We start from the raw sequence: 23,243 nt of genomic DNA on the forward strand, positions 1-23,243 counted from the left end.
ATAGACAACGCGAGGCATGAGGTACTGTAGATACCTAGGGAGTTGACAGGGTGATCATTGGTTCAGCAAACAAAATGGCTGCCGTCACTGTGTGGAGGTGACCGGTACACTATAAATAGAAGAGCAATTTATGATTGGGCGCTCCTGCTGCAAGGTATTTTGATTTGTAGAAATAACTTATACAGTTAGCCCTTACCCTCTTTGGTACATATTCAGCTGAGCAATATTCGGGTCAGGTGCCCATGGTAAGTAACACGCACCCCAAAGTTCCCAGCAGTCTGGGCAGCCATCCTGAATAATGGGAATGGTGGGATAGGTTGCGATGTACAACGGGACTGTTATGAGATACTGTATGAAATTCTGTAAAGCCCCCTCAGTGTTTATTCCTGAGATAGAAAATTCAGTGTTCTGTGGTTTTCATTCCAAAATCAATAATACATGATATTAGTTACCTGGAATACGATGTTCTTCCTGGTTGGTGTATCCCCCAATGTCTGTCACTGTCCAGCAACATTCTGCCGTGAGCACTGTCAACGCTCGCCCCGAAGAAACGACCGCTCATCAGGAGCGAGGAAAGCGTCGCTGGCGTGTGATAGCAGGGGGCACCTCAGACTCCAGTTGATATGGTGTAATATTGTGTAATGTATACTTTAAGTGGTTAGGTTTATTGTCAATTTCAGCATCATATATTCATTAATGATTTAGGGCCTGATTCAGCAGGGATCGCAAACTGTGATTACGCACGCAATCGGCGTATACACCGCAGTGTGTGTGCGCGAATACAATCCACCGCGATGGGAACTGTGAACGCAGTGGCTACGCAGACCCATCGCAGAGTGATTGAGAGGAAGTGGCGTTTGAGGGTTGGGTGTCGGCAAAACGCAGGTGTGCCCGTGCGTTTGAACGCCGTAGCAGGGGCGTGCATAAATTAGCCACTGCGATGGCGTACGCAGCCTGAGCTCTCAATGCGTGCCGGAAGGTTAGCAATTCCTGAGTAAGGTCTGACCTTGTGTACGTGTGTGCGTGAGGCTGCGATGGTACTCCATGTTACCGATGGTTTCGCAGTCTTGCAAAGTATTACGGATGTGTGTAAGGTAAGGTGGGCGTCCTTATGTTGTGATGCGACGACATAGCGATCGCAGAGGATTAGCATATGATCGCAGTGAGACTGTGTGCGTAATCACAGTTGCAATCCTTGCTGAATCAGGCCTAGTTATTTATATTATTAATGTTGTAAGTTCTCACTTGCAGGGCCCTCCGCTCACGTTTCACCTCTGTCTCGCTTCATATTATTCTGCTATTATGCCCATATCTGTCATGCCGGTCTTCCACGTTCTTTGCCAAATGATTCTGTCTGCCATGTGTTTTGATTAAAATGGCACCATTCATTTTATTCTGCCTTTTTGTAATTGTCACGAATGTCATTTTGTCATCTTGTTGCGCCCCTGTTACTCACCTGCCCCGTAGTGGTATAGCAGTGTTTTATACTTATGCTCTGTACTTACCCTATGGCAAGCTGTTATTGTTATGGATTGATAGATCTACAGTACAAAGGTACAGTACACAATGTCTAGATAGACACCAGATATTAGACAGCGACAAAAGGTTGACAGGGACACACTAAATGTAGACCTGTAAGAAGGTCGACAGGTACAAATGGTCGACACGGTCAAAAGGTCGACATGCATATGGTCGACGTGAAAATTGTCAACACATGTGGGTTTGTTTTCTTTCTAACCCTAATCTTCACCCTAACTCTCCCTCCTGGTGCCTAACCCTAACCGTCAGGGTAGGTGGCTGACCCTAACCGGCCCTTCTAGTGCCTAATCCTCCGGTAAGTGCCTAAACCTAACCCTAAAAAAGAAAAAAAAAAAACAGGTGTCGACCATTTGCATGTTGACCTTTTGACCCTATCGACCATTTGTACCTGTCGACCTTCTTACATGCCTACCTTTAGTGTGTGGACCTATTGTCCCTGTCGACCTTTTGTCCGTATCTACCTATTGCCTGTCTAACGTCTGGTGTCTATCTAGACATGGTGTACCTTTTTACTGTGGATCTATAGGCCGGATACCACTGTTATATATTGTTCTTACAGATGTGTCCACAGACATTTAGCCTCCTTGCGCGTTAAATAGACCTAGTTGAGCCGAGCGTCTTTTCGTGCAACTTTTTTCCATGAAAATGTGTCTTATTCGTAAAGCATTGCAAATAGGACACACAAGCAGCTTCTGCTGATTAACGTGATACGTGGTACCTGCATGCCTATATTCTGTGTGCCACTGCGGCTGTACCTGCATGTCTATATTCTGTGTGCCACTGCGGCTGTACCTGCATGCCTATATTCTGTGTGCCACTGCGGCTGTACCTGCATGCCTATATTCTGTGTGCCACTGCGGCTGTACCTGCATGCCTATATTCTGTGTGCCACTGCGGCTGTACCTGCATGCCTATATTCTGTGTGCCACTGCGGCTGTACCTGCATGCCTATATTCTGTGTGCCACTTCAGCTGTACCTGCATGCCTATATTCTGTGTGCCACTGCGGCTGCACCTGCATGCCTATATTCTGTGTGCCACTGCGGCTGTACCTGCATGCGGAACGCTACGTTACAGTGTCACAGCCTCTGACACTGTAACGTAGCATTTCCCATGCAGGTACGGCCGCAGTTACACACAGAATATTGGCATACCGCATTTTAAGGGGAAAATTTGCAAAACAGACGTCCAGCGCCACCGAGTCGCATGTCGCTTACGCGTTATGTGTACCACAACTTGTAGCGCACAGAGGAGAGGTGTGTGTGGGACACGTGTATGCTCTTACCGCTCTGCCGTGTTTTTATGTTGTCCCCTTTGTACGCCGCTGAAGACTATTTATGACACCTTATAAGATGATGATAATAAATGGGGGATGAGCTAATGTGAGCTGTCTTTAACCAAGTACCTCATGTACAAGTAGTCACACGTAAATCCTGACCCATGTTTCTGTCTTGCTCCTTGCAGGGGTCCGTGAGCTCTGAAGTGGAGCTGTCCCAGTACTTCTCGCAGGACGCCCCCAGCCAGTCCTCTCTCTCCGACACGGTAGTGACCGGCTCTAGCGAGGACGAGCGTCTGCGGATGCGGAGTGCCAGCATCTCTGTGGAGGAAAACACTGCTCCCTTCAGCACTGCCAGTAGGATTTCCCAATACATTTACTTCTGAACAGGCTCTGTCTGTGCTCTGCTATATCCGTCCTGTCCTAGAGTCCCGCACACTGCACCTGACATCTGTGAATTAATTTATGTGTGATCCTCATCACTACCCTGGAGATGTGGTCCAGCTATGCCAGATACTTCCCACCGTTTCACACGCTCCTGACTTCTGACCCCATTACTACATGTCCTGAAACAAGGCCTTGTAAAATATGAAGAAAATGTACTTCCTCTACATAATGGCTGTACTTGATGTCCTCACATAAATCAAAACTGGTATTTACTATCCAATAATGACTATACCGTTTTATAATCAGTTTGTTCTGTTCTAGAGTCTACAGTACAGCATCAGAGACCATTTTTTACATTACTAGAAACCCTGCTGGTCCTATCTCCTCCTCCTCACTCCTCATTTGCATGCAGTGCCAGTGGCACGAAGGAGGGAGCAGACCGAGAATAGTTAATTAAATAATAAAACTGAGAATTAAGGGGAACACACAACAACATGCGTTACACTGTGTTTAGTTGGATTTTCTGTCAAGGTAATACAATAGAACAACAGACGCCAAAAACCCAGGTCATTAAAAAAAGGGCGTGCAGTATCATTACATCTGTAATAACGTATTCCTCATCAACAATTTTTCTCTCAATGAGCATTCTATATATAAAGTTACTATTGCAAACATATATTGTTCAAATGGGATGTAGTTACAGATGTATCACATACAGCCATGGCCAAAAGTTTTGAGAGTGACACAAGTATTGGTTATCACAAAGTTTGCTGCTTCAGTGTTTTTAGACCTTTTTGTCAGATGTTACTATGGTATACTGACATAAATACAGGCATTTCATAAGTGTCAAAGGCTTTTATAGACAATTACATTAAGTTTATGCAGAGAGTCAATATTTGCAGGGTTGACCCTTCTTTTTCAAGACCTCTGCAATTCGCCCTGGCATGCCGTCAATCAACTTCTGGGCCGCATACTGACTGATGGCCGCCCATTCTTGCTTAATCAATACTTGGAGTTTGTCAGAATTTGTGGGTTTTTGTTTGTCTACCCATATCTTGAGGAATGACCACAAGTTCTCAATGGGATTAAGGTCTGGGGAGTTTCCTAGCCATGGACTCAATATTTCTATGTTTTGTTCCCCGAGCCACTTACTTATCACTTTTGCCTTATGGCAAGGTGTTCCATCATGCTGGAAAAGGCATTGTTCATCACCAAACTGTTCTGGGATGGTTGGGAGAAGTTGCTCTTGGAGAATGTTATGGTACCATTCTGTATTTATGGCTGTGTTCTTAGGCAAAATGGTGAGTGATCCCACTCCCTTGGCTGAGAAGCAACCCCACACATGAATGGTCTCAGGATGGTTTGCTGTTGGCATTTGGCAAATGGTATGGTAGTGAAGAAAGAACAGCTCTACAGACAGTATCGCCATCTTTCCCAAGTAATCCAATATAAGGTGTAGATGGGGCCAGTGCCAACCCATCACCATAACTCAATGCTTAGATGGGGCCAACTGCCAGTCCATCACCAACAACTCAATGCTTAGATGAGGGCAAACCGCCAGCCCATCACCAACAACTGAATGCTTAGATGAGGGCCAACTGCCATCCCATCACCAACAACTCAATGCTTATATGGGGCCAACTGACTGTCCATCACCAACAACCCATTGGTTAGATGGGGCCAATTGCCGGACCATCACCAACAAATCAATGTCTAAATGGCTCCAGTTGCTAGCTCATCACCATCAACTCAAGGGTTAGATGGGGACTAACTGCAAGCTCATCACCAACAATTCAGGTTATCCAAACCCCCTTGCCAATGACACACAAAAATGCCAGCAGGAGCTGATGGTGTACCTGACCCCAGTGGGGTAGAATCAGCCTAAACCCATGTGTTGGACGGGAGAGCACCTCAAGACCTACAGCAACTGTTACCTGTAGCCAATGTAATCGTCATAGTTCTCAGAGCAGTACAAAGCAAATGTACTGATTTTGTAGGAGGCAGTGTCCTGTCTGCCCACATGATTAGCAGTCATTGTATTTGTATAATAAATTTAAGCTGTTTTCATAAATTAGAGCCAATGCTTAGACATAATCTTGGAAAAAAGATCTGCTAAAATGCCTGCTGTCTGAGTCTCAGCACTGCCTGCCAGGATGATATCTTTTTTTTCTAGAGCACAAAATGTTTGTGTGTCCAGTAATGGACAAATACGCATAACGTGGATCAAATTAAATAAAAAATAAAAATAAATATTTGACGTTACAGTTGAAGGCAGGGATTCCAACACGTAGAATAAATTACTTTTTACTGACAACTGTATATAAATTTAAAGTCTGTTCGCTTTTCTTTTACCTACTGGGTTATGTCCAAATGTTTTTGGAACTGTAAGCAAGAGAGGGGCAGGTTCTGCATTGAGCGAAGCTCTTTTACAACGCAAACGCAGAAGCGAATTTACTCAACTTACAATTGGACAGATTTTGTTTTAAGCGAAATGGGTGTCACTGGGCGTCAACTGGGCGGTGTCCATGGCAGTGCATACAGGAGATCTGTCTCAGGAGAGTTGTGGCCACCAACTGCCACCCCAAATGCTTCTAAACATCCCCGGCCAGGACTCGCTGGCAGTTGGTGTGGCTTTCCTATTTGAATTTTGGACTGTGCTGCCGGACAGTGCGGCCCCACTGGTTGTGGGCGTATAGTTGGGTTCCTTAATATTCTTTATGCAGGAGGGGAGCTCGTTTCTGATGGCTCTCTTGCACCCAGCATGGGGCTGGTGCACCACATGGCGATACTACAGATAACGATCACAGCTGTGGATGAAGAACCTGGGCAGAGCAGCCTCCCACTTGAAACTGCACGGATTCTTGCATTAACCCTTTGGCAGCTCGCAGTAAATCTGGCTGCTCCGTCATTACGCACAAACAGCCACTTTGCGTCAGACTCAGATACAGCCCAGGAGCCTTCAGGAATTTGGCGCTGGGGGGTTGTATGTAAGGTACAACAGCCCATAACAAGACGAAAAATTTCGGGTGTGATAGCTCAGTGTGTATTATGATGTCAGAAAGGGAAGAATCTTATATACCGCTATTATTTATAAAGCACAGAAAACTATACGGGGATGATCTATTTCCACTAGAGAGTCTATTTATTAAGCGCTTTGTACACTTGTCTTCATTAGTCATGACTCCGCAGTGTCCATCCGCAAAATACATTAGTGCACAGCATGGTAGAGTATGCTAGCCCAACATCGCCAATTATATTTGCAGCATCTATGGCAGAGGTATTCGACATGCGGCCCTCCGGCTGCTGTAAAACTACACATCCCAACATGCCCTGCCACAGTTTTGCTATTAGGGAATGCTAAAACTGTGGCAAGGCAGGCTGGGAGTTGTAGCAGCTGGACGGCTGCATATTTAATACCCCTGGTCTATGGGATGCGAGGGAAAATTGGTGATGTTGGTGCCCTTTGCCTACAACTGAATCACCCATAGAATATTGGAGCGCTTTAGATGTTGTGCTTTAAACTGAAGATAAAAGTGCCTGTTTTACATCATGCTTATACCTAAAATATTATTACGTATAATTTGTTTTTGTTTTCCTTTTTTTTGTTTATCTTCTTTTTTTTTTTTTATGTAAAGAAAACGGAGCAGCAAAAGCACAAGGTTCCGTATGCTTCTCTCCGAGGAATGGTCTAACCCAAACTCCAGGTAACAACCATTGTCCGTCAAAGCAGACCGACATCGATGAGAGCCCGCAGTCTGCGAGAAGTCCTCTCCAGCGGCAGCAGAGGGTTGTCTGCTACGATGACGATGGAGTCGCCAGTGAAGAGGATGATTTCAGCAAAAAAGAAGAACGGCACTTCCGCGAGACCAGGAGAAAGAATGCCGACGAGGATTCCGGGATTGTTATGACTACTCCGCTGGATGTCGATGACGAGATCCAGTCCGAAGACTTGCAGAGAAGTATTACCGGCCAGGCGGGGCCATCTCTGTGTAGCAGTTCCGTGGAATCTGAAGACAGCTCAATGGAACATATGGTGGACTCGCCTTTTTTTGCAATGAAATCTTTTGATTACTCTGGTGGTACTGAGAGTCGTCCAGATACTATAGGAATAAAGGACCCCTTAGAAGGACAGCCTGAAAACAAGAGGTCTCCTAAACTTGAACACAAAGCTGTGACCCGGGTAAAGAGCATGATCAGCTCGGAAAACCCTAATGCCTCCAAGCAAAAAAACGAGGACAACAGATCTTCTTCAAAGCCCTCAAAGATGATGCCACAGGTGAAGAAGCTGGAAGGAGCTGAGATGTTGAGCCGGCCTAGCACAGAAACCATAGATCTACTCTGCAGTGAATATGAGTCCGTTGGGTTACATTTGGAAATTAAAGAGTCACCTGTAAGAGTTATAATAACCGGTTTGAGTCATGGGGAAACGGATAAGGTGAGCTAAAATCTATTCTTACTTCCTATTGTTTATTTAAGTGTCTGTCACAGTTTTGTCAAAACTAATCATGTGACTTCTTTGCGTTTTATTGTGATTTGTTTTTATTGTTTTGTTTCAAAACTTATTTAATGGTAAATTCAAGTTACAATACAGAATCATATTTCATAATATAAACTACTATTAAGGGACCCTGCATATGACGAGTCACCTCAGTCTGCCCCCTCCTGACTGTCAAGCCACAGACCTGCCCCCTCACTGCTCCACCCCTATTCTGTCCCACCCAGCCCCCCTATTTCTGCTTCTCTGCCCCGTGCTCTGTAACGCTTCGCACCCTCTCTTACCGATCCTCCCCCTAGTCCCACCACATTTGTAACTTCCGCGCCTGCATACTTACCTTCCAGCGGGTCCTCCTCCCCTCCTGCTGGGGTATGTCCCCTCTCCCTAGCAGTGGGAGCCAAGGGCAGCGCATGCCCCAGTTGTCACTGCGCGTGCATGTTGGAAATGGGACAGACTTATTATATAGATTACATTTACATTATTACTAAACGGATGTATAAAAGCCTCTGTGACAGGATAGATGGGTTTAGTTCAGATGTCCCAGTTGTTTTCATAGATGGGGATTTGATTGTAGGGAAACCAAGAAACAATTGTCTTTGCTTTAACTGAAATATAAAAAATTAGATCTTATAAATGATGCGCATCTGTTTTCAATTTTCATCCCACCTAGAGGCATTAAAGCATTTTACAAAGAAGACGTCAATCCAAATCATTTTTTTTTTATTTTTTTATTTTTTTTATTTAAGCTTATCACACAAAGGTGTGGCTATGGGGGTCTAAGGCTGGTAACCATGATTTTCAAACATTTCCTTCCATTTGTTTTACCCTGACGGTGTTCTAGGCATCATTTTCGAATTTTTTTTTTTTGGTCAGACGTATTGTATTATTTAATAGACCGCTACTTTAAAATAAACCGTATCACAGAAACATTGTATCACTGCTATTTCCCATCCTATTATCTTTCCTGATGTGTTTGTTCTCTTACGGTTAGGAATCTATGGGCAAGTTGGCTCCTGGAGATGAGATTCTGACGATTAACGGCATCCGAGTGAGCGACCTCTCCTACCAGGAGACCTGCGATTACGTCCAGTGTTTGCCGTCGGCTGTAACGTTAGAAGTTCGGAAACCCGTGTCAGGTAAAAACTTCATCGCTTTTGCTAGTTAACAGGTAATTTAGGCCAGGGGTGGGGTACCTTTTTTCTGCCGAGGGCCATTTTGATTTATGTATAACGTTATTCGCAGGCATGGTGCAGGCTACGCCCCCTCCATGTAATGTCACACGGGCTAGGCCACAATTGCCAGTGATTACATTAATGCCCGGATCATCCTGAGGATGCTCCAGGAGACTGTAATAGCAGCCGTGTGACCATCTGAAGCGTCCTAAGAGTGCTCCAGGTGGCACTGCTGTATAGATTCTGGCTGCAGGGTGACATTCTAGGCACCCTGCTAGCCAGTTGAGGCTAGCAGAAAAAAGCTCAGAGGGTCAGTCCAAATGACCTGAGGTTCCCTATCCCTGATTTAGTGTACTATAAAAAAAAAAAAAAACATAAAATGTAACAAAGTCTAAAGTTGCAAAAGTGTAAATAATATGTTTGATGATTCATGGGAAACTCTGTACATAGGGCTTGATTCAGTATTGCACGCAAGTGCACTGCTGATCGCAGATTCCCGATTATCGATAGCAAGGACGGCGTGGTATTTTGCAATTGCAATACTTGCAGAATCGCCCCCATAGATTTTTAGGCAGATGCCAGTTTGCTACAAGCGAGGGCTTTTAAGTATTCTACACTGCAGACTGAAATAAAACAGCATTTTGTGTTCGTTCTCCAGTTCATGTCAAATTTATACGTACAGTGACTATCGCTTCACTATTACAAAGGCAAACTCGGTGGGATGTACTGTAGTCACAGTGTCTAAAGTTCTGATCTCAGCATTGTAGTAATGTCAACATTGAACTTTCTGGCATCTGTGTGCTGTAGTATGTTCTGGCCTTAACGTTCACCATGTACTGACTTACTTTTGATGCCACATAAACAAACAACTTCTTGGAACCTATCGCCACTTACTCTGTCCGTTTTATGGGCATCAGGAATCTGAATGTTGTGAAAACCTGCACTGTGGGAATAGAAGAGTTTTCTGGGAAAGCCGGAGCAAACTAAAGCCCTTTGCTGATTACCAAATCACCATGGAATTTGTATGGTAATTTGGGCTTTTACTATGGTAATTCTATCCCTTTTTGTTTTAAAACAGCGGGGTCCCTGTAATAGGACTCGCACAGCTATGCTGGCAGGAAGAAGGGATGGCCCATACAGTGAAATGATACCATTACAGTTTGCTTTCCGTTATAGCTTTATGTACTACGTGGCCTCTCATCTGACGGACATGCGTGGATAATCTTCACGGCTTTATGCCAGCCCAAGTCACGTTTTGGGGAGAGCTGGTTAGTAGACAAAGTAGCCCTCTTATATTTTTTCCGACCTAAAAGATGGCGGCTTTGATGGAGAGTGTGCTCAGGCAATGGGGATTACATAGACAGGGATGATGGGGCTCACGCAGCGATGCCTGTTTTGCATGTTGCATGGATTTGCCCTGTGCATGCTTTGGAAATGAGTGCACGCAGATGCCACTACGCGCAATTTGGGCGCACCGGCTCTTACAGCTGAAGTGTCGGAACTGTGGATGGGAAAGGTCAAAGTTCAGTGAGGGCGCATTCACACATATAAGCGGAAATGTGCTTTTCACGCATTTTGGGCTAAATATATAATAGCCTGCGAGACGGCAACGCTGCCGGAATACATGCGAGGATGCCCGTATTTTTAAAGCAGCAAGCATGTTAAAGGCTAAACCACCAATTGCTGTTCCTACGTTCGTTTATTAATCACCTGTTATTGTAAACATGCTAATAATGTTATGCACTTCTCACCAGTGTGAGCCCCCCAAACCTAAGGTCATTTAATCAGCCGTCCCCTGATATCCAACAGTAGGGCAATGGAAAAGTCAGGTTTATCGAGGGAGAATTAGAAGTGGAGAAGTTACCCCCATAGCAACCAATCAGCTTGTGACTATCATTGATCAAGTTCATTCAATAAAATGATAGCCAGAAGCTGATTGGCTGCTGTGGTAACTGTTCCACTTGTCCTCTTTAGAAGGTTTGATACACCTCCCACATAGAGTCTAGTACAACTGCACATTTATTCCTCTTCATGCCACATTTTCCTACGCAGATTAATCATTAGTGATTTTCCCAGTTATTGTATTATGTATAAGGTGCTCTTTTTTTTTTTTAGCTAATTGCTGTGCGCCGCCTGGAGTCAAGTCCGTAGGCTCCCCCCATTTACCAAACGCCTTATGTGCCTTATAAAAGAGAGAGAGTGGGAATTCTATGGGGACACGCCATCTGCCTGTAGCCTAAACTCTACAGCCGTGTAATAGACCTGAGCTATGTCCTGTTTGTGAAATGCTCTGAGCTGTTTAAGGTATTTTCAATCCAGCGCAGAACTGAATTGCCTTTGGCTCCTCAAACCACGCAGTGAAATGTCTGTAGTAATCAGGGCTGGTCTTTTTACTGGAGACTGAAGTGCTTGTTTCAGTGACCAAGAGTGTGGTCAGAATTCTGACTTTCCAACTTTCTTTTTCCTTCCGTGGTGGAATAATCACATCGGTAAAGAGTTGAGTAGAGTTGTGCTGTCTTTGGAATTTTTGCAACTTGGTGCCCATACACACACACGGGCTGAGGGGCTGATCTAGAAGGAATTGCACGTAAGTCGGACGGTCTGCGTCCCCTGTCATAAATGGCGATCTCCGCCTCTGTTTAGCGTAGGCCGAGTTTATGCAGTTGCGGCACCACTATCCACCAACTTTGTGAAATTGGCTCTCATCACTATACCTGGTGCAAGCGATGTGTCTGAAATCAGATCGATCCCTGCATGCAATCAACGGCGCGCAGTTCCGCCTGCATGCCCGTGACACTTATCCTGGCCGGTAGCTGCCCAATTGCACCCACTCAGTCGCAAATTGGGTGCGTACAGCTCTGAATCACCCTCAGTTGCTCAGCTACGGCATGTGCGCAGTGCGTCAAATCCCAAAAACAGATTTGCGTGCAGGTCTGAATCAGCCCCCCCTTAGTATTTAGATGCAAAATTTACACTGCACCATGTAAACCAGTCAGGCACTTCCTTTTATTGTCTAACTTGCACTAGATGAAAGCGAACTTCTGATTGGTTGTGGCTCAGTGCAGATGGTGCGTTAAATACAGTGTTTCTAAATTAGATATTTTGGATTTTCTTTCCAGTTAAAACAAATATAAGAGCAGCATTCCTCATGTGTCTGATTTAGACTGCGGCAGGGGCTACCGGTGTCATTAGTAGAGAGCTAACAATGGTATGCTGGGTGTGGTACAAAATGTCAACACCAGTATGTCGACATTTTCTGGATGCCGATAACGTCGTTATGTCAAAAGACAACACTGACAGAATGTCGACAATGTGAATGTCGACAGTCGGCATGATGACATAGCATTTCTCTATTGTACCCCTAACCCTAAAATCGACTGTCAAGATTCGGCCTGTCGACATTATGACCATGCTGACATTGTCCAAGTCAATCGTGTATACCAGTATGTTAGACTGTAGCCTTTGAATAGAGTTTTGGAAACAGTGGTTGAGCTAAGCCTGCCGCGAGCTGTGTTCTAGTTTGTAATGATGCTGAGAACGTTACGGGAATATCTGTCTAAAATGTGTTTACTGCTGTAATTGCAGAGCAAGCTTGCAGTTTGGTCGTAACAAAATAGTTTGTCTTGGCCCAGAATACTGTAGTACGCGACAGTAGTGTTGCTAAAGGCCAATTTATGAACAGATTGTTGAAGAAGGAGTTTAATATATGATAAAATTCATGTTGGCTGTGAAATCTTGTGTCTTCATTAAAAAACTATATATTTTTGTATTTATCAAAGGTACGTGTAGTAGTATGAGGATTACATCAATATGAAACAAATTCCCTGGTAGGCGTCTGTCTGTCCGGGCTAATCTCGAGAACCACAGGACGGATTTTGATGCAGTTTTCACTAATCTCTTGACTCTTCCCTCTCCTTCACCCCACACATGCAATCTCTTGCCCTATCCTATATTTGTGCAAAAGATCCTATGATAAGGATCCTATGACTAAGCTGACTAAGCGAAGCGCGCGTCAGGGAGACACGCGGCACACGATGTCAGCGTGTACACATATGATTGCTCAGATTCTCATATAAAAACATCAAATTTGTATTGTCTGTGACCCGATGTATTTATAAGCTATTATAGCAAGATACCTTCTATGCCTAGGCCTGATTATACTATTGAAATACTGTAGATGTGATGAGTGAACGAGTCTGTCCTGTATCAGCGCTGTGATAGTTACGTTCACAGCGCTGTCCCTATTACTGAACTGAATGGTTTCCTATTTTCCACCTGTTCTCTATATTTGCTACACATGTAATTATTGATAGAGAATATCCAGACTGCACCTTTCTTGAATAGGTGTTTTATTCAGTCCACTGTGATTATTATCCTAGAGAACTAACAGCGATACCACTACATTAACACATGAAACACCACTCAGGACTGATTATTAATTAATTTATTTATTGAGACCGATATAATATTTTATATATTGGACGCATATGAACCTACTTAAAGATTGCCCTATTTAGAGGAACAACAATTACATATAAATTGCTGTGATCCCTTTCATAAGGATATTGGTTTCAGATAGTGTAATAATAATTAACTCATTCCTCATATCTATCATCAGTCAATTTAACATGATGATAAATTACACCTAGTTACAATGTGAGGACTACTATCCAGGGATACATTATTTGTTATTATCCCTGATAGTATTATTTAATAAACACTGTTATTGACTGACAGATAGTATAGGCTCTCATCAATTGGAGAATTGGTCACAGTATCTACTGTCTAATAGGACACTAACAACCCAAATTAGAGGACCCTCTATGGGGGAATTATATTTAGTTTAGACAGTTTGATACATTATATCCTAACTGATTAATATTATATATGTAGGATCAAGACTGATATGTATTTGAAAGCAACATATTTGATTTTAACTTTGTTATAATTGTTCGTTTAATTGTTTATATTTAGCTGGCAATACTTTAATTGTACTATTAAAAGTTATATTTTAGGCTACTGTTGGATTCCCTTATTGATGAATGTAAATATATATTATATTGATGCTCATGAGTGCCCCGTATAGGAACACTTTGTTTTCTTTTTTTCTTTTGCATATTTATCCCATTCCTTGGAGCACCTCCCTAATACATTATAATCCAATATAGATAAAGTTAAATAGAGAAGAGCCATTTAGATTGAGTCTGTGCGAGTGTTGTGTTTTTTGGTGTATCCTATCCTGTAGTTTCCAGCTCCGCAGAATTGTAGGAATCGGATCCTTCCTCTCCCAGGATGCCACCAAAACCATTTTCCACTCACTGATCATCTCTCATCTTGACTACTGCAACCTTCTCTTCACTGGACTCCCCTGCTCCCATCTTGCTTCTCTCTATTCTGTACTTAATGTTCCAGCTAGACTTATCTTCCACTCCTGCAGCTCCACATCTGCCTCCCCTCTCTGCAAAGCCCTTCACTGGCTCCCCTTCTCCTACAGCATCCTATTCAAACTCCTAACTACCACGTACAAGGCCCTCTCAAATTCCACAGCTCCCTATATCACCAGCCTCATCTCCTTACACACTCCCTCCCACCATCTCCGGTCAGCCAATGACCGCCACCTTTCCTCCTCTCTGGTTACCACATCTCACTTCAGAATTCAAGATTTCTCCCGAGTTGCCCCCCATCATTGGAATGATCTCCCTCGTTCCATCAGACTATCCACCAGTTCAGGCGAGTGCTGAAAATCCTCCTGTTCATAAAAGCAACATCCATCCTCCACTTAACCATCTCACCAAGTAGTCTACTTCTTAGCCCCCCTAACACTGGCTCACTCCTTATGTCTTCAGTTTGTCTCCCCCTTCCCTTTAGACTGTTATCATCCATGAGCAGGGCCCTCCTCCCAACGTGTTCTCATCACCTACTACTCTTACACACATGCCACACAACCTCCTTGGGTTCTCTGCCCCTGCACCCCAATCATCTGTTTTTGTTTTTTTCAGGAGAACTAGACCCGTCATTTGCCCCAATGCTGACAGCTACAGGTTTCAGCGGACACTGTACTTTTCAATTGCTCCCATTGCATCAGTGGCTGTGTGGAGATTTGTAGTGTTACTTGTACTGTACTGTGTTACCCTGTATTGTCTTATTGCTTTGCTGTCTGTACGGCGCTGCGGAACACTTGTGGGGCCCTATAAAGAAAATGTAATAACAATATTCTATAGAGCATTTGTGGAGGAAGGTTTAGGTGTATGACACATTAATGTATGAAAAAAAAAACCGGACGTCTGAGCGCTTTCTTGGCTTACGCTGCCTAAACCGTTAAATATATATCACAATGATGGACTTAATATTATACCATGTAGTCATAAATTCGTATTATTCAGTTTCTCCAGAAAAAAAATTATATATCCCTGTTCACTGATACACAATTTCAGCTTTTCCCCTTTTTCACTTCACCGTTCCTATTTCATTTATGTGAAAAACGATTCTTTAATTTCAAACGAGTCTAATTCCCGGTAAGAATCTGCTTTGACATGGCCATAAATAAAGCACAAGGACCAACACGTAACGTGTCTGGAGTTGACCTAAGTGGAGACTGTTTTTCTCATGGACAACTTTACGTGGAACTTGTCATGTCAAAACTAAATCTTTTCATGTTGACGTCAGGAGGAAAAACAACTAATGTCATCTACAAGGCAATCTTATATGACCTCGGTTAAAAAAAAGACTGTCACCGTAAACGTAAAATTTCTGAATCATTATGATAATAAAAACTAGCTGAAGTACCCGGCGTTGTCCAGGTTTAAATCCTAAAATTATTAAGTTTTATTATGTGATGTTGTTCAAATCCATCCAGTGGAAGGCCCAGAACAGTCTCCCTGAGTCAAATTTCTGCTCGTTGCACTCCGCTGTGAGGTCCAACTGGGATCCCAACCACTCTATTAGGCATTCCAGACCAATTGCCACCCCTCTGTGAAGTTTTCATCCAAATCCATCCAGTGGAAGGCGTGTTAGATGTTGACTTTTTTAATGTGTCGACCATTTAACCCTGTCGACGTAAATACATGTCTAGAGAATGATGGTCGAATAATGACCATGTCGACCTTTTGACTGTCCTCCTTTTTATTGTGGACCAATCAAAAGGGATGAACAACATGGCTGCCTTGTTCATGATTTCTGTGAAGCTCCTTGAGTCCCTTTGGGGAAAAGCACTGTATAAATTACATTTATTACTATTATTAGTAACCGTACCTATTTGTGCTTTTGTTACAGCTGTGGATAGATTGTCCCAATTCATCATGGCGTCTGGAGTAGACACAAGATTACATGATGAACAAGAGGAAACTGTGGAGAAAATACAGTGCAATAACCACTCTCAAGAATGCGATACTATTGATCATTTTTCAGTGATTGCATCGGTATCCTCTCCGTCTACAGCTGCCACACAGGAGGAAACATTGCAACACAATTATTGCTCTTCAACTGGACACTGTGATGGGAATTTTGTTACCAACATTGATGAGTTTATTCATGAGCTACAACACTGTGAATCTGTTGCTCCGTTAACAGGAGCATTAAACCATGCTGAGAACATGAAAACTGGTATGGTCTCCCAACACGCAACTTCCTTTAAACCTGATATGGCTGCACTTGAGCCACTCAAGGTCTCCACCGGCACAGCCAGCCAAGCATCCGATAGAGGTAACCTCCTGGGATTTTCCATTTTGGACTCCATTGCTGTAAACAACGTAACCGCTGTTAAAAACAGCTTGAGTAATTACTGTAGGAATTTCAGCAGCCTGGCTACCGATGACTTCTCACTGTCCGAGCAGCTTGATAGCAGCTCTTTTGAACTTTCAAATTGTATGTACGGTGCAGCGGAGGACTCGGACAGTGAGTCTTTACTGGAAGTCCCTTCGGATTCTACAAGCGATATGATTTCGTCCCTTCAGAACCAATCTTTTGCATCGGAAACTCAGACCACCACAGATTCCGAGGATGAGCAGATTGAAATCTGTTGCGCCATCAAAAGAGATGATGTTGAAATGCAGAAGGCATCCCATTTTTATCCAACGCTACAGTTTAATAGTGAAGCCTACCAATCACAGCCGGAGAAAAGCTTCTCTTGCCCGAACAGTCTACAGAACTTCAGTCCGTTTTTAGAAGACAAGAGCATTGACGGAAACAAGACCGATGTAACACTGTTAGCTATTTCCGCTGTGTCACTCCAGGAGGATTCTTATGTACTTCATGATGGCTGTGCCTTATATACAGAAGAACATGTGAAGGAGGGTACTGGAAGAGCCACGGTGCCTTTGGGCAGTGATTCTATTGATATTAGCTCCTCAACCTGTTTGAATGCTGATGATACACACGGTGATTGCGGCAGTCAAACAATTGAAGTAACTCTCAACGGAAGGACTAGTAGCGATTCTAAAGAGCCAATTGGTGCCATTAATTCGACCATTGCAGTCAAAAGCAACCAAGCTTCTACATCAAATGAGAAAAATGTGCAAGGTGCAACAGAAACTAAAGCGTTAAAAAGTTTAGCTATGAAAACCTCATCTGCGGATAAATGCAAGGTAAACAGCTCTATTACAAAACTACATAATGACAGCAAGAGGCCAGTGAGTAGCAACCTTGATATGCTCAGTGGTCAGATACCCAAGCCGGGGCCAAAGCTGAAAGGTCTTATTATTAAGAGCAAAAACAGGACTAGCTCTGATATGGCTAAGCCCAACACTTGTAAGGCTGAAAGTCATAACTATAGAAAGTCGTCCCCACAGCCGTCGCCTAAACTTCTTCATAAGAGGTCCACCATGACAGGTGGCTCGTCTTCGGCAAGAGAATTGAGTTCCAAGACTCACGAGGATGAACAAAAACACAAGACTGTGATATCTTTAACTAAACTTGATTCACCTTCAACCTCATGCACCAAGCCAGGTATTTTTGGCAATGAGAAGCTGAATTTTAATGGAACAGGACAATGTTCACATGAGGAGAATTCCTCTGCAAACATAGCTAGGGTGGAGTTGGATAGTAAGTTTGAAAACGGATGTAAGGTCCCTGCCGCGACAAACCAGGAAAGAGATGCTAGCAATGGGCCACATAGAAAGTGTGATACAGTCACAGAGTGCAAATCAAAGGGAAGCCCAAATGGACTTTCTAGAGGCTACACCACCACCAAAAATGAAACTCATTGTGCAGATCCTTTTGTGGCCCATGAAGAACAATTAGACGGCCATGACATTCGGCGCACATTTATGGAAGTAAAGTTGTCTACTAATTTGTCACCTGCAAACCACACTTCCCTTAAAACCAACAACCAGAAGAAAGCCGATATATTCCCCTGCGACGCCTTCGCTATCGTTTTCAAACCCGCCAAAATCAAACAAGACGCCAATCTGGCCGAGAAGCCACCTTGTGGGTCGAAATCAGTGACCAAAACTTATGCGATGCCAACACAGCTCCCCAACACCGTAAACCATGATGCGATGAACGGAAAAGGAAGTCCGGTGGATGATGATGGTCTTCTTTCGCCAGTGTCCGATCAAAGTATGGATGACTACATCGCGCAAGATTTTACCAAAGCCACCGAAGAGAATCAGGCTGCTAGTGAAAAAATATCCATAAGGAATGATGTGCTAAGGACTATTAGGAGAAATTATTATTATGAACTTAATCTATCGCATGAGGTTACTTCTTCTCTGACCGTCAAGCAGAGGATAAAGTCGTTTGAAAATCTGGCCAATTTTGATAAAACTGTTATGAAGGTGATAGAAATAAATAACACCCCTTTTTCTTGCAAGCCGCCCCTAAGTCGAAGATCTTCCGGCTCCGTACCCTCACATACACGATCCAATGAGAATGCAAATATTTTGAGGCGCAGTTTAAGCTCATGCTGTGACAACCAAAGCGAAACATTCTTGGCAACCCAAATGAAGAAGTCCCCATCGAGCGTGACCTTACCAACTGCTGAGAAAATGCCCGTGGATCCAATACAGTTAAAACCTATTCACGAGTCAACCAGGATTCAAAAAACTGAAATTGCTGTACAAGGAGTGCAGGTCAGAAAAAGCAGGGTGGTTCCAAGCCACATACGGCCATCTTTGTCTCGTTCTAAGTTGCGGGAACTGAGAGCGCTAAGCATGCCGGATCTCGACAAGCTGTGCACTGACGATTTCTCTGTGGAACCTAAAGCATCACAGTGTAAAACTGGGGTTGAGGATACAGCTCGGACATCACCCGTAGACAGCGGTTTGTCTGCCCAGAATGGGACATGGATAAGTTCCAGAGATGGTAGCGGTGGTATGCTTGGATCTCTGTGCAATGGTGATGGAATACAGAATGGGGAACTCAGCAGAAGGTCCTGGTCCGTCAGGTGAGCCATTTAGCTTATTTATAAATATTTCGCCATTAATGAAAACCTTTCCGTGTATTGTTCTTCCATGAAAATGTGTAAATAAGAGTCTCTGTAAATATTAATTTATTAGTTTCAATTTTGATTTTCAGAAGCACTTTTGTTACAGGGGCAAAGGCGTAAAACTAGGTTGACAAAGTTAACCTAGTTTTCTGGTCTCAGCGCTGACTGAAATGTGGAGACTGCTCTAAAAGGGGTATTCAATATGGGTGCGATAACATCGTTTTTGTGTTAATATCGGAGGTATGACGTCAATATCGCAGGTTTTACTTTTACACCGTATTCAATTTGAAAGACTTATCGCAGTTTTGAAAAGTCTTTGTTAAAAAACTGGGATAACTTTTCACCATTGAATAGGTGTCGAAAAAAAGTGCAGAATTCGGGTTTAGGGGTGCAGGCTTTAAAAAAATAGCCTGCACCCCTGGGAATGACATTTAAAAAAGAACTGTGTCAAAAAAAGTTTTTAAAAAAAATAGGGACACCCCAAAAAATTAATCAAAAAATTGGGGTGAAAAAAAAAAATGGGAAAAAATTGTTTAAGAATAGGGAAATAGGTTCAGGGCTATTCTGCAAGTATGCGGCAGGTGTTTTGAAGAATAGAATTATAGCGGCAGATGCACAAATGCAGAATTTTTAAAAACTTACTTTAGGGACATAAAAATATGCTAGTACCCATTTTCATGTACCCCAAATTTGATGGGACCACTTAAAAAAACGAAAAAAATAACCTAAGTGCTCTTCTGCATCACTTATTCAATGTTGGAAAAAAAACACCTGCTGCGGCTATTTAAATCCCCGACTTTCAATTAAAGGCTAAAACGGGGGTACCCATAGTGTTTCACCATGTTTTTACAACTTTAGGGGGGTCTTACAATTATTTTAAGGAAAAATTCGTAACTTTACGCAAATCCAACTTCGGAGTTTCCCATTTTCGTTAATTTTATATTGAATACGGGGATAATCGGGAGCGCGCACCATACCTTAACGCAGAAAAAAACTCCGATATGAAACGTGAAGTTAACGTTTCATATTGAATACCCCTCTAAGAGCGGTCGGTCAGCTGACATGTAAAACAACTTTCACTTAGACATAAAAAATAATAGTAATAAAGAATACATTCCGAAAGTTGCTATAGCTGTCTGTCCTCCCAGTCATCTGAAAGTCATGTACAGTGATTGCTCCATCGCTATCTCTGTTTCATACAACAGTGAGATTCCCTAAACCCAAGTAGAGGTTTGGGTTGTGCTGGGGTCTGGCATGAACCGGACCTGGGTGATGTTACTCTCGTAAATGTAATTGCGTTGCTTCTAACGCAGGTTTGGAGGACTTATGAGTCATGTGAAAAAATCATTGATTCCTCATTATCATTAACTACTATAACCTAATTATTGATTAAAGTATAACGCATTTTAAAAAGCATTGCATTGGAATGATACATTTTGTTTAATTTTATCGTTGGTGAAAACAGTCACTTTAAGAAAGTCTTTTTTTTGTAACAGTTAGGCCACGTTGGTAGATTTGTCAGCAGTATCAATGGACAGGATAGAATGTTTTTTATTTATTTTTTTGGCCAGTTTTATTTCTTTTTTTTTTTTACTTGCAGTAGTTTAGTGTTGTATAATTTACAATCCGTTATTAACTTATATGTAACAAGTCATTATTAAGAAATGAAAGCAACTGTCTGATTGTCCTGGTTTAGGGAAAATTAGCATTTTCAGCTCTGCGTCCTGTGGGAGAAAAGTTCTGTATCAATGTTCATATTCTTTACACTTTTACGTCATTGCATCAAATTTCTGTTTAGTAAGCTGGGGTCCCTTGTGGAAAACGAAACAATTGTCGTACTTAGCAAAGCTATTTATTTGCTAACCCCTACACTCTGTGTCAATCAAAGACACTCCGTATGTTCATACAATTGGCCACTGTTTCAGGGGTCTTTATTCTCTCTCTCTCTCTCTCTCTCTCTCTCTCTTCTCTCTCTTCTCTCTCCTTTCTCTCTCTCCTCTCTCCTTTCTCTCTCTCTCCTCTCTCATCTCTCCCCTCTCTCTCCTTTCTCTCTCTCCCTCTCTCTCTCCTTTCTCTCTCTCTCCTTTCTCTCTCTCTCCTTTCTCTCTCTCTCCTTTCTCTCTCTCTCCTTTCTCTCTCTCTCCTTTCTCTCTCTCTCCTTTCTCTCTCTCTCTCCTTTCTCTCTCCTCTCTCCTTTCTCTCTCTCCTTTCTCTCCTTTCTCTCTCTCCTTTCTCTCCTTTCTCTCTCTCCTTTCTCTCTCTCTCTCTCTCTCTCTCTCTCCTTCTCTCTCTCTCTCTCTCCTTTCTCTCTCTCTCCTCTCTCTCTCTCCTCTCTCTCTCTCTCCTTTCTCTCTCTCCTCTCTCCTTTATCTCTCTCTCTTCTCTCTTGCCTCTCTCTCTCTCCTTTCTCTCTCTCCTTTCTCTCTCTCCTTTCTCTCTCTCCTTTCTCTCTCTCCTTTCTCTCTCTCCTTTCTCTCTCTCCTTTCTCTCTCTCCTTTCTCTCTCTCCTCTCTCCTCTCCCCTCTCTCCTCTCTCCCCTCTCCTCTCCTCTCTCTCTCCTCTCCTCTCCTCTCTCTCCTTTCTCTCTCCCCTCTCTCTCTTCTCTCTCTTCTCTCTCTCCTCTCTCGCCTCTCTCTCTCTCTCTCTCTCTCCTTTCTCTCTCTCTCTCTCTCTCTCTCTCTCCTTTCTCTCTCTCTCCTTTCTCTCTCTCTCTCTCTCTCTCTCTCTCCTTTCTCTCTCTCTCTCTCTCTCTCTCTCTCTCTCCTTTCTCTCTCTCTCCTTTCTCTCTCTCTCCTTTCTCTCTCTCTCTCTCCTTTCTCTCTCTCTCTCTCTCTCTCTCTCTCCTTTCTCTCTCTCTCTCTCCTTTCTCTCTCTCTCCTTTCTCACGCGTAAAGATTTTCTGTCCAACTAGTTGATTGGTTGGAATGAAAATCTGGTAAGGTATGAGAGCAAATGACAATCAGCAATTTGCTCCCAAACACCGCAAAATGGACAAAAACTGTTGTTTGAACAAATTGTTTAGATCAAACATTTAACAAAGTTGTATGACGACCATTGTCATCTGTTTTCTGGCATTTAGGAGCAAATTGCTGATCATCACTTAAGGCCCCCATACATCAGAGATTGATTGCAGCAATCGTGCAATTTGCAATCGATTCTGTATAAAAATCTTTTCCTTTTTCAATCGATTGTGGCAATTCTGCAATCTGCTATCGATTGAAAAAGGGAAAGATTCTTATACACAATCGATTGCAAATTGCACGATTGCTGCAATCAATCTCTGATGTATGGGGGCCTTTACTCCCATCCGGTACCAGAATTTCATTCCAACCAATCAACTAGTTGGATGGTTGGACAGAAAATCTTGACGTGTGTATGCAGCTTTACTCTCTCAGTACTTCCATGTTGTATGTGGGTTGTTAATGGTTAATCTCAATTCCAGGGGATGTGTCATACAAAGTAATCCGCTTCATTGGTAAATTCAGAGCAGCAGTCTCTAATCTTATAAAAAATTCCTGTTGCCAGACAGGGGGAGGTTATCGCCAAGAACCTTTGTTTTTTGCCCCATACACAGAACTAAAGTCTACACTATTCAAATGTAGTATTTTTTTAAAGCTTTAGCCATGTGAATTATCTTGGTTTATAAATGATGGTTCAAAAAACTTTCTACAGAGGCAAAAGCTGGGGCTTAACCTGACTCACTTCTCTATCTTGGTTCTAACACCTCCATTGGAAAGCGGACTTGTTAGCCCCAGCCCTGATCTTCTTAGGCCAGGATTATTTCTCACTAGACTGTAGTCTCCTTTTGCAGTAGGCTAGTTTGACTGACTGTCATTGTGACGGTAGAGATAAGTTCTTAGGAGAGATGTACTAAGCCGTGGAGACAAAGTACCAACCAATCAGCTCCTAGCTGTCACTTTGCAGACTGTGTTTAAAATTGACAGGAGCTGAT

The 23,243-nt window shown here is 43.0% G+C and overlaps 1 protein-coding gene across 3 annotated transcripts in view; it reads left to right on the forward strand.

The window, feature by feature from the left end:
* The window catches only part of PDZD2 (PDZ domain containing 2), a 337,168-nt gene that overhangs the window by 275,989 nt on the left and 37,936 nt on the right, over window positions 1–23,243 (forward strand). For all 3 annotated transcript variants that reach the window (XM_088476480.1, XM_088476481.1, XM_088476482.1), the window contains 4 exons: window positions 3,003–3,171; window positions 6,837–7,636; window positions 8,688–8,832; window positions 16,141–19,249. In XM_088476480.1, the coding sequence (XP_088332606.1) occupies window positions 3,003–3,171; window positions 6,837–7,636; window positions 8,688–8,832; window positions 16,141–19,249 (4,223 nt within the window). The remainder of the gene's footprint in view (window positions 1–3,002; window positions 3,172–6,836; window positions 7,637–8,687; window positions 8,833–16,140; window positions 19,250–23,243) is intronic.

The sequence above is a fragment of the Taudactylus pleione genome, unplaced genomic scaffold (genome assembly GCF_031769625.1).
Source record: "Taudactylus pleione unplaced genomic scaffold, aTauple2 ptg000189l, whole genome shotgun sequence".
NCBI classification, from domain to species: Eukaryota; Metazoa; Chordata; class Amphibia; order Anura; family Myobatrachidae; genus Taudactylus; species Taudactylus pleione.